This window comes from Mytilus trossulus, chromosome 7, assembly GCF_036588685.1.
Source record: "Mytilus trossulus isolate FHL-02 chromosome 7, PNRI_Mtr1.1.1.hap1, whole genome shotgun sequence".
Lineage (NCBI taxonomy): Eukaryota > Metazoa > Mollusca > Bivalvia > Mytilida > Mytilidae > Mytilus > Mytilus trossulus.
In genome coordinates this window covers 52,481,133-52,496,345 of record NC_086379.1, presented here as the reverse complement: position 1 = coordinate 52,496,345, position 15,213 = coordinate 52,481,133, and the positions used below count along the sequence as shown (strand labels likewise).

At 32.7% G+C, this 15,213-nt stretch overlaps 3 protein-coding genes across 3 annotated transcripts; all 3 read right to left on the bottom strand.

The window, feature by feature from the left end:
- Nucleotides 1–379: 379 nt before the first annotated feature.
- LOC134727130 (uncharacterized) lies at nucleotides 380–3,842 on the bottom strand. Its single transcript, XM_063591513.1, has 6 exons — nucleotides 3,593–3,842; nucleotides 2,912–3,022; nucleotides 2,389–2,464; nucleotides 1,639–1,800; nucleotides 1,078–1,184; nucleotides 380–546 (listed from the first exon to the last, which is right to left on the bottom strand). The coding sequence occupies exons 1-6, from the start codon at nucleotides 3,731–3,733 to the stop codon at nucleotides 490–492; spliced, it is 654 nt and encodes a 217-aa protein (XP_063447583.1). The 5' UTR covers nucleotides 3,734–3,842; the 3' UTR covers nucleotides 380–489.
- Nucleotides 3,843–5,843: 2,001 nt separating this feature from the next.
- On the bottom strand, nucleotides 5,844–10,797 carry LOC134726512 (E3 ubiquitin-protein ligase LNX-like). Its single transcript, XM_063590918.1, has 6 exons — nucleotides 10,775–10,797; nucleotides 8,916–9,156; nucleotides 7,347–7,393; nucleotides 7,032–7,098; nucleotides 6,422–6,560; nucleotides 5,844–6,041 (listed from the first exon to the last, which is right to left on the bottom strand). Exons 1-6 carry the CDS (start codon nucleotides 10,795–10,797, stop codon nucleotides 5,902–5,904), a joined length of 657 nt encoding a protein of 218 aa, XP_063446988.1. The 3' UTR covers nucleotides 5,844–5,901.
- An 815-nt stretch (nucleotides 10,798–11,612) lies between these two features.
- LOC134727129 (uncharacterized) lies at nucleotides 11,613–15,076 on the bottom strand. Its single transcript, XM_063591512.1, has 6 exons — nucleotides 14,827–15,076; nucleotides 14,146–14,256; nucleotides 13,623–13,698; nucleotides 12,873–13,034; nucleotides 12,311–12,417; nucleotides 11,613–11,779 (listed from the first exon to the last, which is right to left on the bottom strand). Exons 1-6 carry the CDS (start codon nucleotides 14,965–14,967, stop codon nucleotides 11,723–11,725), a joined length of 654 nt encoding a protein of 217 aa, XP_063447582.1. The 5' UTR covers nucleotides 14,968–15,076; the 3' UTR covers nucleotides 11,613–11,722.
- Between the last annotated feature and the right edge of the window lie 137 nt (nucleotides 15,077–15,213).

Here is a 15,213-nt window from a genome sequence, read left to right as displayed (position 1 = left end):
CTTTCTATGTTCAGGATTTTTATGCCCTACTAAAGGGCATTATGTTTTTTTCGGTCTGTGTGTCTGTTTGTTATTCTGTTGGTCCATCTCTTTGTTTTTCTTTCATGCTTCAGGTTAAAGTTTTTGGTCAAGAAAGTTTTGCTGAGGTTTTGGTCCAATCAACCTGAAATGCATGTTCACTATGATATGATCTTTCTAATCTAATGCAAATTTTAGTTTTTACCAGAATATTATGATCCTTCTAATCTAATGCAAATTTTAGTTTTTACCAGAATATTACAGTCCATTGAACATAGAAAGTGATATGCATCCGTGTACTAAGGACACATTCTTGTAATTCCTGTTTTAGAGCTACCAAATAAATGGGAATCTTTCAAAATTCACACAAAAAATAAGTTTATTTTGAAAAATTACAATATGTTCAAAGATGCATGACAAGTATTTTATCCTGTTTATTGAAGTGCACAATGGGCATCATATGAAATTTGCCTATGGCAATAAATCTAAGTATCTTCTCAAAAGTCTGCCTTGCATTGGAATCAAGTTCTGAAAACAAGAAAAGAAATTTATTGCAATTGTAATCAATCTCAAACAGAAACTGCTGAATTATAGATACAGTTGTGAAATTAAATTTAAATTCTGAATAGATATAGGAAGATGTGGTGTGAGTGCCAATGAGACAACTCTCCATCCAAGTAACAATTTAAAAAGTAAACCATACCTTTTACTGTTAACTTTTCTAATAGAAGAATTCAGCAAGACAAGAATTTCAAATACATGTATGTCTGTACTCTGTAATGTTGACTAACACTGACTGACTGGATCAATTTCTTTTGTTCAAGTTTTCCAAAAATAATCTTTCCACTTTTATTTATGATATATTGGGTAGAAGTGTAAATTTATCCTCTTTGATTGATAATCTTTAACGCTTTTATTATATAAGGCAAACAATGGCCCTCAAAGAATTCTTAGGTATCTGCCTTACTTTCTCTCATGCATGCAAAGCTTTTAATGCCCCTGTTTCCTGCCCTCATTGGCCTAGGTTACAAAATGAATGTTGTGATACTAGCTACTTACAGCTTGGACCAAAGGACTGTTTAAACAGCTGCTGGGTGGAGTAAATGAATCAGCCTTGCTTATTCCTGGAGTAATGTTACTGAAACCAACACTCTGTATAACAAATTCTAAAAATGAAACAATAAGATTATGCAGTATGTTATGGTAATAATTGTTGCCAGGAAGGAAGATTCTTTTTATTTGCAGCAATTCGGAATAAAAAAGAAGTTATGCACACTTGGAATCAATTTACAGGAGTCTTTAAGAACAACAGAGAAGTATTTATTTGTGAATCGAGTTAAAATAAAAAGTGTTTTGTTTATTGTTCTATGCTCATTCAAATCTATCTTGAATTTTAGTTTTGTTTTCAATAATTTAAAAAGTTATGTAAAAATGCTTATGTTTGCTTATTTTCCAATATGGGGGATTTAGATGAACCCCTACCTGTTCACGTGGTCTTAAGTGGGCAGCTGATTCACTGAGGACATCACATCTTATATTTTAACAATGATTATTGTTTTTCTTCTATGATAATAATTTCAGATAAGATAACATACACACAATAAATTAAAAAAAATGTACCATTTGGAGTTTGACCATTGATCAACTCTCCCACTGGTACACATGTATTAGCTGTTACTGTTACACCAACTTCTAATGGTCCTCTCATGTAGGTGTATGAATTTATCATCATCTTGTTACTGGGAGGTCCCATATAGCTTGATCTCTGCAATTTAGCATCACCTAAAGGTTAAAACGTAGAAGGGAGATATAATATGTGTTTTACATACATGATTTTAATTTTAAGTTTGAATTAAAATGTGTTCATACATATGCAGCCTACATTAAATGATAAATAGCTTTATAATTTAGATAACACCCATTAATTGAAAAACTGTAGCTCTTGCACATACTTAATACATGTACATCAAATGTAAATTGTTGTCCTTACAAACTTGTTTGAAATATTTGCCACTGGGCATTTAGAAAGCAACCACCAGTCCCACATTAGCATCCTAAGAAGATTGCTTTATATTTGGTTTGACTAATCACCAAGTGTGTGAATAGTTCATCCAATACAACAATCAGGACAGTTTGTAGTATAGGACAATGGACCCGCCACCCAGCTAAAACAAAAACCCAAGAGAAGTAATTTTTTTTTAAAGAAATATGTTCTTTTATTATATATCTTTATGAATGAAAGGAGACATTGGATAATAATTCCAATCGTTTAACACCTACAGAGAGATTGAATACCGAAAATACTAGAGAAAAACACATATTGGCTTAAAAAATTGTCGAGTTTAGTAAACTAATAAAGAGGTTACTTACTTGGAATACAGTTAGGAACAAATGCTCCAAGAGGTGTTCTAGTGCAGTTATTGCCACTAACTGTGTATTGAATGCCCTGAAATAACGAAGAGAGATTTTATCATTTGATAGACAATCACATTTCAAATTTAAATCTTCACGGTTACAGTCTATAAGTATCGTATTTTAAAAGGTATACAATTGATAAGCATAGTTCTGTCCAAGTTTATTAGAAATCCCGGACAGTTAAAGGTAGTATTTAAAATTTCAAAAACGGAAATCACAGAGTGAAGATTAGTGGACGCCGCCACCGCTGACGAGGGAATTGTAGGATCGCTATGTCTGGCTTTTGCTACCAAAGTTGCAGGCTGAACAAAAATTAAACAGACCTAGAAATATCCAATTGCACGTAGTCGCTTTCTAGTTCTATCTATGTTTGGTTTTATGACTGTCGGTTCAATATGAGGTCACATCGACAGTTCATTATACAACGTCTAGACTAAAATACACATGAAATGCTGAACAAACTCAAATATGTACTTGCCTGTGCATAATTCAAAATGACACCAACATTTCCGTTATATCCTCCTGTACTCATGTACAACATTGCAGCGATACGTTTGTTGGTGGCATCATACGCAACACTTATAGCACCCTGCAAATAAAAACAAAACAATTAAATGAGTTCATAGTTATATCTGAAATCGTCAATATTATATAACCTCCAAAAATAGACAAAAATCTTTTATTTAAGTTTCTTAAAGAACCTCCACAGTTCGCTTTTAAGAAGTCGCATTATATTTATTGACAATGTGAAGTTGAAATTAAGATATCTATCTACTAGGAGTTTGGAAATAAAATATTGATGTTCAAGACCTCTTCAATGGTTCAAGCGAATGTTACATTGTAAGATACATGATAAACAAGCATGTACATAATACACCGATGTTCATGTCTCCTACCTAGATTCAGATAATTTAGGAAATCCTGAGGTCTTAGAAAAATTAAAGACATCCTTAATATGATACGTGTATTGTCTGAAATATATCTGGCGGTAGAGATTCTTAAATCGATATTCCAGTCCAGCAAATTGCCAATACAGTTAAAAAATTTATTTCTATATTAGGTTCTGATATTCTTCAAGATGTTCTGAGAAAGAATTTTTTGGGGTCAATAAATACGACCTCGGCGTTCTATTTCTTCATCCTTATTTGACTTGACCTACCGTAACTATCATCGGATCTGCTGTATCATTTTGAGAAACTGCAATAATCGTTCCCTCCGTTCCTTCCCACTGTGCAGGAACACAGCATATTTGTGCTTGAGTTCCTACTACTAGAGCTAGAGTTACTATGAGTACAATCATCTTGGGGTATCAACAATACTGAATAATTGGGCTACTACAATACTGTTCTGTCTTATCAGTTACACCTTATCTGTATTACGGATCGTGGTATTTTCATCAAATAAGGCATTAGAATATGATAAAATTATAAGGTGTAAGACCTCGAAAGTTTTCTGTGACATGACATAAAATGTTAGATCTTTAAATGATATTGTTATCCCCGTGCGAATCAACAATATTATTGTATGATGGGTGATCTCGTACAGACAGGTAGCAAAAATAATTTGGAGGAGTTGTTTGTGTCCCAACTTTTTGTTATATACTTTCTTGATACAACCAAATCACACTATTTTCTTAAACGCAGATGTGAAACTTTCAACTGCATGCTTTCATGGTTTTTTTTAGATTGCCTGTAAGTGTGCGATCATATATAGACTATATTTTACCACAAACCTTCTTTATATCATTATGGGATGAACGGCTTTGGAGTTGTAATATATGTTTTAATCACCTGTCGAATCGCTGTTATCTTTTTTACAAAAAATAATAATCAATAATTTGTGAGCCATAGAGCATGTCTAAGCATGAGAGAGGTTCAGCTAGCTATAAAACCAGACTTGAGGCGGCTGGGACGTGCCTTTTGGTGTGGGATTTTCTTGATGTGTTGAAAACCCATTGTTGGACCACGGCAATGTTCTGCTCTTTGGTCGGGTTGTTTGTCTCTATGACACATTACCCATTAATTTCCATTTTCCATTTTTATTAATCTACCATTTTCTGCATAAGACGATGCCTGTACAAAGTCAGGAATATGACAGTTGTTGTCCATTCGTTTGATGTATTTGAGATTTTGATTTTGATTTTGTAATTCGATTAGAGACTCCGTTACAAAGTTCTTTCTGAGTTCTGTGTTTTTGTGATTTTTATTATTTTAAACGAATGAGATTTGTAACTTTATTTATATAGAGACACTAGCGGGATCCATAGCTTTAGAGGGCCTCGGTGGCCGAGTGGTTTAGGACGTTACTTCTGGAATCACAAGCCAGTCAGCAGAGGTTGTGAGTTCGAACCCCCCTCGTGCGGGTGCGGTGGGTACACTTGACTCCAAATCTTAATTGACTAGGATGGTTAGTTTTCCTACCGAAAGTCGGTGGTTTTCTACGGACACTCGGGCTTCCTCCAACAATAAAAACTGGCCGCCACGAAACAGCCCAAATGCATTGCCTAAAATATCCGTTAAAACATGAAAAAAATCAAAAATCAAATCCAGAGCTTCAGAGTTTTATTGCACGTGTAATGCTCTCAGATAAATGTATATATGTTTTTATAGATATTTCAGGGTACTAAATCGTCCATTCTGTTATCCATTTTTGTTTGCTTGTTAGATTTTTTTTAATTTAAATCAAAGTGTGAGTTCATTGTGCATCTTCCTATAAATAGTTTGCTCTATAAAGTATAATATTCTTTAAAGAAAAATCAGAAACCATTCAATTTGGTTTTGTTCATCAAATCACCGTATCAGCTAATTAGTTATCAAAGGTACCAGGATTATAATTGAGTACGCCAGACTTTTGATACCATGGTTGGTGGATGTAAGAAATCAGGAAGATAACGTCTATCTGACATGGGTATGAATATAAAAGTAAGAAGATATGATATGATTGCCAATTACACAAATATCCCCCAGAGAAAGAAAAAAATACGTAAAAATTAGCAACTCTGTGTCACCATACGACCTTCAACAATGAGCAAAATCAATAGCTCATATCGAGCTTTAAAAAGATCCAAAATGATAGATAAAAAAGAATCCAACGAGGAAACATACGGCCTGATTATTGTACAAAAAAAAATGAACCATTCTGTGCACAAGACGACAAGGTTTTGTTGGCGTCCTAAAAGTTCACAAGAAGAAATTCCGACCTATATCAAAATAAGGAGATGTGGTATGATTGCAAAAAAGACAACTATCCACGGCCCTAAATTCAAATGAAGTAGATCTGTAAGCAATTATAGTCAACCGTAAAATCGTCAACAACAAGAAAAAACACAGATCTTTATGTTTCGCATTCTGATACTTTCATGATGACAAAATTATTGGGTTAAATAAAGGGCTATAAGAAAATAAATTGCAAATAAGTATATTATTTAATAAACATGAGAAAATAAATAGCAAAATACGAAGATTTATATCAAGTTGAAGGCGTATTTTCTTTGTCTTCAAACATAGTTTTCAACAAAGATTTCTGACTGTCACCAGAACGAAACAGTCTCATCATTAAGGACGGCTTTGCTGGAGATGACAGGACTTCGTCATCTGTAACATGTGAATCTGAAAAAAGATACATAGCAATTAATTTTCTAAATCTTAATTGTTATAATATATCCTTTACACCTATAATTGTTATAGGTGAATGTCTATAGAAACCAATCATAAAATCTGTTGATAACAGATATTAATTTCACAAAACACATACAAGACTAATTTCTTGTACAATTCATTTTGAAGTGTTCCTTATTTTAATAATTCAAGAAATCAACATTGCTTATGGATAGGTGTAAAAGTTTGCCCCATGTAAGTTAACCAGTGGACTTTAACTTCAGTGAAAAAATTGGAGGTATAATATCTGATATTTTTAAAATCACTGTCATAACATTGCCACTTACAAGAAAATATTAATAAGTACTTTCAGTTGAAAATATAAGACTCACCTGGAGTATTTTCTTTTTCTTTCATTTTCAGAAATTCAGGTAGGTTAATTGGATTAAATTCACAGGATTTCTTGTGAGATTTTAACATTTGCAACTGCCCAATGAAATCACAGCCTGATTTTCTAAATGGACATGCAACCTGAAATAAGAAAGTAGCTAGCGTTTTCAGATGTACCAAATATCATCATGAATAAGTGTTCAATGGAACTCCCTTATACCTCCTTATAAACATAGCAACAATCTAGTTTATGGTTTTCTATTTATTTTGGGTTGTTGATTTGAGTTCATATCGGTGACTTTATCACATCACAAGACAAAACTCGTGTCTTATTGGTCTGAAAGAAAGTTGTCTCTTGTCAAATTGATAATCATATCAAATATCTTGTTATATATTTGAAACTACTTAATAGTAAGGAAATTGACCGTGGTTTCAGACTCCATGTGATGTCCTCTAGGTGTCTAAATCTATGACGTAGGTTGGTCCTGCCTCAATGTTTTTTTTTCAACATTTGCTGTTATTTATCCATATAACATTTATCCATATATAAACATTTTAATCAACAGTGCATAAAACAAGCAGACAAAAAAAAATTATACGACATTAACTCACCATTTGATCGCCTATAATATTTTCAACAATAAAGTCATGGTGCATTTGGTGTAACTGTAAGCTCTTTCTAAAACAGAAAAAAACACAATAAGTTGTAATGACAATTATTTTGTAATTTCAGGTGCATACCGAATCCGAAAGAGACATCCATGCAATATTTGCCATTCAACGAACAGTAAACAACAATCGATCAATGATCATAATGTAAAAAAAATAGCAATTTCTTAATTTATTTAAAAAAACAAAACCAAAAGTTAGAAATCTACAGGAAGCCATTTTACAGTACTAATATGGCTGCTGAATAAACTGACTTACCTGTCCTCTGGACAAGTCTTGCTGTTCCGTAACCATGCCGTGATACACTGAAATCAGCAAACAGTAAATAAGAATTAATAAATAGCAAATTAAGCAAAATGAAACTAGAGGCTCTAAAGAGCCTGTGTCGCTCACCTTGGTCTATGTGAATATTAAACAGAGGAAGCAGATGGATTCATGACAAAATTGTGTTTTGGTGATGGTGATGTGTTTGTTCATACTGAACATTCTTGCTGCTTACAATTATCTCTACCTATAATGAACTTGGCCCAGTTGTTTCAGTTGAAAATGTTAGTAAAAATTAACAAATTTTATGTAAATTGTTAAAAATTGACTATAAGGGGCAATAACTCCCTAGGGGGTCAATTGACCATTTCGGTCAATTTGGCTTATTTGTAAATCTTACTTTGCTGAACATTTTTGCTGTTTACAGTTTATCTTTATCTATAATAATATTCAAGATAATACCAAAAACGGCAATATTTCCTTTAAATTACCAAATTCAGGGGCAGCAACCCAACAAAAGGTTGTCCGATTCATCTGAAAATTTCAGGGCAGATAGATCTTGACCTGATAAAGAGTTAAACCTCCATCCGATTTGCTCTAAATGCTTTGATTTTTGAGTTATTAGCAAAAAACTGCATTTTACCCATATGTTCTATTTTTAGCTGTGGTGGCCAGCTTGGTTGGATGGCCGGGTCATCGGACACATTTTTTAAACTAGATAACCCAAAGATGATTGTGGCCAAGTTTAAATTAATTTGGCCCAGTATTTGCAGAGGAGAAGATTTTTGTAAAAGATAACTAAGATTTACAAAAATGGTTAAAAATTGACTATAAAAGGCAATAACTCCTTAGGGGGTCACCTGACCATTTCGATCATATTGACTTATTTGTAAATCTTACTTTGCTTAACATTATTGCTGCTTACAGTTTATCTTTATCTATAATAATATTATTCAAGATATAACCAAAAACGGCAAAATTTCCTTAAATTACTTATTCAGGGGCAGCAACCAAACAAAAGGTTGTCGGATTCATCTAAAAATTTCAGGGCAAATAGATCTTGACCTGAGAAACAATTTTACCTCCTGTCAGATTTGCTCTAAATGCTTTGGTTTTTGAGTTGTATGCAAAAATCGGCAGTTTTATCCCTATGTTCTATTTTTAGCCATGGCAGCCATCTTGGTTGGTTGACCAGGTCACCGGACTCATTTCAAACTAGATACCCCAATGATGATTGTGGCCAAGTTTGGTGAAATTTGGCCAAGTAGTTTCAGAGGAGAAGATTTTTGTAAAAGTTAACGCAGGACGACGACGGACGACGACAAACGACGGACGCCAAGTGATGAGAAAAGCTCACTAAAAAAGGAGAATACAAATATAAAAGAAAAATATTGCCCCAGGGTGACCCGTTAGAGGACTGCTCAACCTCATCAATCTAAAAGTACTACTAAATAGTTGCTTTTGGTAAACTCATGCAACCAGGCGAACGATATAGACCGGTCTGAAACCATTGGACATTCAGAGTATTATTTTAACTATTGAATGTATCTTTCCATCACTTACTGCTTTGCAGAAACTATGACCACATGGAGCTCTGTATGGCTGGTTGAAAACATCCTGACATATAGAACAAAATAAGTGAGAACTGACTGACTCTGGATTCAGGAAGTATCTATAAAAAAGTAAAAGGGTGCTCTTATAAATAAAAATTGTTTTTAACTTGTTGTTGTATATAGTTGGTCTATATAGTTGCACATGTGAATAATTATAATTGCAATACACGATTAGAATGTGTCCACTTGACCTTATTGGTTTTTAATTTAACTATCCAAAGAAAGCACTGAAATCACTAAGGGACAACATCAAAAGTTCAATGAAGGATAAAAAACTTAATTCACAGTTTTTTCACTGACCCCCCCCCCCCCCCCCCCCCCCCCCCTCTTAACTTAATTTGTGAAAAATATGATCTTTCTAATTTTGCATCAAAATTAATGCACAATTAGAGTTTTTACCCCAATTTCACAGTCCACTGAACATAAAAAATGATAGTGCAAGTGAGGCATCCGTGTACTTGGGACACAATCTTGTTTTAGATGTATGTTATCGTTATTATTAGTTCAGTTTGCTTTGTAATCAACAGGTGAACTTTTTCTGTTAACTTCAAAATGTTATCACTGTGATACTTTCCACAGTACAGCTTTGCTGTATTTTTACACTCAAATCAGAAAAAAATAGAATAAAAAACAGTATCCAAAGATTTATTCCAGAGATATTGGAAATTTAATTTAATTTTTTCTTTCTTTTTTTCTTCAATAACCATTCAAATGCTGCATTTCTTGAAATAAAATGACAAAATGTATTCTTGATTGTGTCTTCCCTGGTTAATTTAGTCGAGCCAAAGGTGTCATAGAAATTTTATCAATATTCTAGAAATATGGAATCTCTTAATTTAGGGAAATGATTAATCATAAGATTTGTAAATATCATAATATAAATATGATTTTGTAAGATAAGCAATAGATAATTGATTTTATTGGTGGTTTATAAGTTGTAATATTTAAATGATAACTTGCATTACAATATTATTTTAGGAGAATCTCAGATACTCTGTTTATTTGGGTTTTTTTACAGTGCAATTAAACATTTGTATAGCAGGTCAAATGGCTGTAGTACAGTTCCAGTACATTTATTTTGAAAGATTCAAAAGGCAGCTCAATTAGGTTGTGTTTATTTTTTATTCATTTATTATTATTCTGTTTTTGCATATATCATCCATGTTTTAATGCATAGTAGCTTTTTATTTTGTCTTTATATGTATTGCAAAACATAATTAATTTCAGGAGATCACTTATTTGTGGATAATTTTGAAGAATAAAAACGAGTTATTTTTCATTTGTTAGTTTTTGATATGGGGCCAACAGGAATGTGTTCACTTTTACAGATCTGTCAATAATTCATATATTCTGTTTTAATTTTCAGCTTTTAGCAAACTGTTAAGGCTAAAAGTTTGCATGGCTGATATTTTCATGTCAAAACTAGACTAAAGTTATTTGAAAAATCTAAATTTATTTAATAGGTCATACTAGGGTTTAGATTATAATTTATTGTCAAAAATATACTTTAATTTTGCTGAATATGTGTTATTGTTATAAAATCAAGGGTGAATGAATGATTTTTTTTTCTTTTACAAATGTCATTATTAATTTCGTAACTATTATGCAGGCATTGACTTATTCATTATAATGTTTCTCTTATCATAATGTAGTTTGCTGGTAAATTGAAAATGAGATTAGTTAAAACTTTACATGTAAAGTATTATTACTGCCAAGAATGTTTACTTGAAATCAAAAATATGCTTTTTGCTTAATGTGCTTTATTTGTTATAGAATCAAAATGTTGCACTGTTAAAATTGTGTACAAACATTAGATTAAATAGTGTTGTCATCATTAAATGATAAAAAGGACTTCCTGTTGTTAATTTTCTCATATGTGAAAAATTAAGCTTTTCCAACCAAGATTAGAGGGAAGGTTGACACCTTCAAAATAGTTTTAACCCCGCCACGCTCTGTATGCACCTTTCCTATGTAAGGAGCCTGTAATTCAGTGATTGTTTGTTACTGAATAGGCTGTTAGTTTTACTTTTTGAATAGTTTTACATTGGTCATTTGGAGGCCATGTATAGCTTACTATGCAGTACAGGTTTTGCTCATTGTTGTGATGAAGGCCCTACAATTACCTATATTTATTAATTTATATGTCATTTGGTCTTTTGTGGATAGTTGTCTCATTGGCAATAATACCATATCTTCCCTATTTTATATGCAAAGTTGCATAGCATTGTCCCCAATATATCTACAGTGATAAAGATGCAGATGCGTTTCCTTTCTATGTTCAGGATTTTTATGCCCTACTAAAGGGCATTATGTTTTTTTCGGTCTGTGTGTCTGTTTGTTATTCTGTTGGTCCATCTCTTTGTTTTTCTTTCATGCTTCAGGTTAAAGTTTTTGGTCAAGAAAGTTTTGCTGAGGTTTTGGTCCAATCAACCTGAAATGCATGTTCACTATGATATGATCTTTCTAATCTAATGCAAATTTTAGTTTTTACCAGAATATTATGATCCTTCTAATCTAATGCAAATTTTAGTTTTTACCAGAATATTACAGTCCATTGAACATAGAAAGTGATATGCATCCGTGTACTAAGGACACATTCTTGTAATTCCTGTTTTAGAGCTACCAAATAAATGGGAATCTTTCAAAATTCACACAAAAAATAAGTTTATTTTGAAAAATTACAATATGTTCAAAGATGCATGACAAGTATTTTATCCTGTTTATTGAAGTGCACAATGGGCATCATATGAAATTTGCCTATGGCAATAAATCTAAGTATCTTCTCAAAAGTCTGCCTTGCATTGGAATCAAGTTCTGAAAACAAGAAAAGAAATTTATTGCAATTGTAATCAATCTCAAACAGAAACTGCTGAATTATAGATACAGTTGTGAAATTAAATTTAAATTCTGAATAGATATAGGAAGATGTGGTGTGAGTGCCAATGAGACAACTCTCCATCCAAGTAACAATTTAAAAAGTAAACCATACCTTTTACTGTTAACTTTTCTAATAGAAGAATTCAGCAAGACAAGAATTTCAAATACATGTATGTCTGTACTCTGTAATGTTGACTAACACTGACTGACTGGATCAATTTCTTTTGTTCAAGTTTTCCAAAAATAATCTTTCCACTTTTATTTATGATATATTGGGTAGAAGTGTAAATTTATCCTCTTTGATTGATAATCTTTAACGCTTTTATTATATAAGGCAAACAATGGCCCTCAAAGAATTCTTAGGTATCTGCCTTACTTTCTCTCATGCATGCAAAGCTTTTAATGCCCCTGTTTCCTGCCCTCATTGGCCTAGGTTACAAAATGAATGTTGTGATACTAGCTACTTACAGCTTGGACCAAAGGACTGTTTAAACAGCTGCTGGGTGGAGTAAATGAATCAGCCTTGCTTATTCCTGGAGTAATGTTACTGAAACCAACACTCTGTATAACAAATTCTAAAAATGAAACAATAAGATTATGCAGTATGTTATGGTAATAATTGTTGCCAGGAAGGAAGATTCTTTTTATTTGCAGCAATTCGGAATAAAAAAGAAGTTATGCACACTTGGAATCAATTTACAGGAGTCTTTAAGAACAACAGAGAAGTATTTATTTGTGAATCGAGTTAAAATAAAAAGTGTTTTGTTTATTGTTCTATGCTCATTCAAATCTATCTTGAATTTTAGTTTTGTTTTCAATCATTTAAAAAGTTATGTAAAAATGCTTATGTTTGCTTATTTTCCAATATGGGGGATTTAGATGAACCCCTACCTGTTCACGTGGTCTTAAGTGGGCAGCTGATTCACTGAGGACATCACATCTTATATTTTAACAATGATTATTGTTTTTCTTCTATGATAATAATTTCAGATAAGATAACATACACACAATAAATTAAAAAAAAATGTACCATTTGGAGTTTGACCATTGATCAACTCTCCCACTGGTACACATGTATTAGCTGTTACTGTTACACCAACTTCTAATGGTCCTCTCATGTAGGTGTATGAATTTATCATCATCTTGTTACTGGGAGGTCCCATATAGCTTGATCTCTGCAATTTAGCATCACCTAAAGGTTAAAACGTAGAAGGGAGATATAATATGTGTTTTACATACATGATTTTAATTTTAAGTTTGAATTAAAATGTGTTCATACATATGCAGCCTACATTAAATGATAAATAGCTTTATAATTTAGATAACACCCATTAATTGAAAAACTGTAGCTCTTGCACATACTTAATACATGTACATCAAATGTAAATTGTTGTCCTTACAAACTTGTTTGAAATATTTGCCACTGGGCATTTAGAAAGCAACCACCAGTCCCACATTAGCATCCTAAGAAGATTGCTTTATATTTGGTTTGACTAATCACCAAGTGTGTGAATAGTTCATCCAATACAACAATCAGGACAGTTTGTAGTATAGGACAATGGACCCGCCACCCAGCTAAAACAAAAACCCAAGAGAAGTAATTTTTTTTTAAAGAAATATGTTCTTTTATTATATATCTTTATGAATGAAAGGAGACATTGGATAATAATTCCAATCGTTTAACACCTACAGAGAGATTGAATACCGAAAATACTAGAGAAAAACACATATTGGCTTAAAAAATTGTCGAGTTTAGTAAACTAATAAAGAGGTTACTTACTTGGAATACAGTTAGGAACAAATGCTCCAAGAGGTGTTCTAGTGCAGTTATTGCCACTAACTGTGTATTGAATGCCCTGAAATAACGAAGAGAGATTTTATCATTTGATAGACAATCACATTTCAAATTTAAATCTTCACGGTTACAGTCTATAAGTATCGTATTTTAAAAGGTATACAATTGATAAGCATAGTTCTGTCCAAGTTTATTAGAAATCCCGGACAGTTAAAGGTAGTATTTAAAATTTCAAAAACGGAAATCACAGAGTGAAGATTAGTGGACGCCGCCACCGCTGACGAGGGAATTGTAGGATCGCTATGTCTGGCTTTTGCTACCAAAGTTGCAGGCTGAACAAAAATTAAACAGACCTAGAAATATCCAATTGCACGTAGTCGCTTTCTAGTTCTATCTATGTTTGGTTTTATGACTGTCGGTTCAATATGAGGTCACATCGACAGTTCATTATACAACGTCTAGACTAAAATACACATGAAATGCTGAACAAACTCAAATATGTACTTGCCTGTGCATAATTCAAAATGACACCAACATTTCCGTTATATCCTCCTGTACTCATGTACAACATTGCAGCGATACGTTTGTTGGTGGCATCATACGCAACACTTATAGCACCCTGCAAATAAAAACAAAACAATTAAATGAGTTCATAGTTATATCTGAAATCGTCAATATTATATAACCTCCAAAAATAGACAAAAATCTTTTATTTAAGTTTCTTAAAGAACCTCCACAGTTCGCTTTTAAGAAGTCGCATTATATTTATTGACAATGTGAAGTTGAAATTAAGATATCTATCTACTAGGAGTTTGGAAATAAAATATTGATGTTCAAGACCTCTTCAATGGTTCAAGCGAATGTTACATTGTAAGATACATGATAAACAAGCATGTACATAATACACCGATGTTCATGTCTCCTACCTAGATTCAGATAATTTAGGAAATCCTGAGGTCTTAGAAAAATTAAAGACATCCTTAATATGATACGTGTATTGTCTGAAATATATCTGGCGGTAGAGATTCTTAAATCGATATTCCAGTCCAGCAAATTGCCAATACAGTTAAAAAATTTATTTCTATATTAGGTTCTGATATTCTTCAAGATGTTCTGAGAAAGAATTTTTTGGGGTCAATAAATACGACCTCGGCGTTCTATTTCTTCATCCTTATTTGACTTGACCTACCGTAACTATCATCGGATCTGCTGTATCATTTTGAGAAACTGCAATAATCGTTCCCTCCGTTCCTTCCCACTGTGCAGGAACACAGCATATTTGTGCTTGAGTTCCTACTACTAGAGCTAGAGTTACTATGAGTACAATCATCTTGGGGTATCAACAATACTGAATAATTGGGCTACTACAATACTGTTCTGTCTTATCAGTTACACCTTATCTGTATTACGGATCGTGGTATTTTCATCAAATAAGGCATTAGAATATGATAAAATTATAAGGTGTAAGACCTCGAAAGTTTTCTGTGACATGACATAAAATGTTAGATCTTTAAATGATATTGTTATCCCCGTGCGAATCAACAATATTATTGTATGATGGGTGATCTCGTACAGA

Excerpts from the sequence above, each read along its gene's own strand:
- LOC134726512 (XM_063590918.1), bottom strand. The coding sequence starts at position 10,797 with ATGACAACACTATTTAATCTAAT. Across the intron at positions 7,394-8,915 it reads GTCATAGTTTCTGCAAAGCA|TGTATCACGGCATGGTTACG; the intron begins GTAAGTGATGGA and ends TGCTGATTTCAG. Across the intron at positions 6,561-7,031 it reads ATATTATAGGCGATCAAATG|GTTGCATGTCCATTTAGAAA; the intron begins GTGAGTTAATGT and ends TTCTTATTTCAG.
- LOC134727129 (XM_063591512.1), bottom strand. The coding sequence starts at position 14,967 with ATGATTGTACTCATAGTAACTCTAGCTCTAGTAGTAGGAACTCAAGCA. Across the intron at positions 13,699-14,145 it reads TCATTTTGAATTATGCACAG|GGCATTCAATACACAGTTAG; the intron begins GCAAGTACATAT and ends TCGTTATTTCAG. Across the intron at positions 13,035-13,622 it reads TGTTCCTAACTGTATTCCAA|GTGATGCTAAATTGCAGAGA; the intron begins GTAAGTAACCTC and ends TTTAACCTTTAG.
- LOC134727130 (XM_063591513.1), bottom strand. The coding sequence starts at position 3,733 with ATGATTGTACTCATAGTAACTCTAGCTCTAGTAGTAGGAACTCAAGCA. Across the intron at positions 1,185-1,638 it reads CAATGGTCAAACTCCAAATG|AATTTGTTATACAGAGTGTT; the intron begins GTACATTTTTTT and ends TTTCATTTTTAG. Across the intron at positions 547-1,077 it reads ACAGTCCTTTGGTCCAAGCT|AACTTGATTCCAATGCAAGG; the intron begins GTAAGTAGCTAG and ends TCTTGTTTTCAG.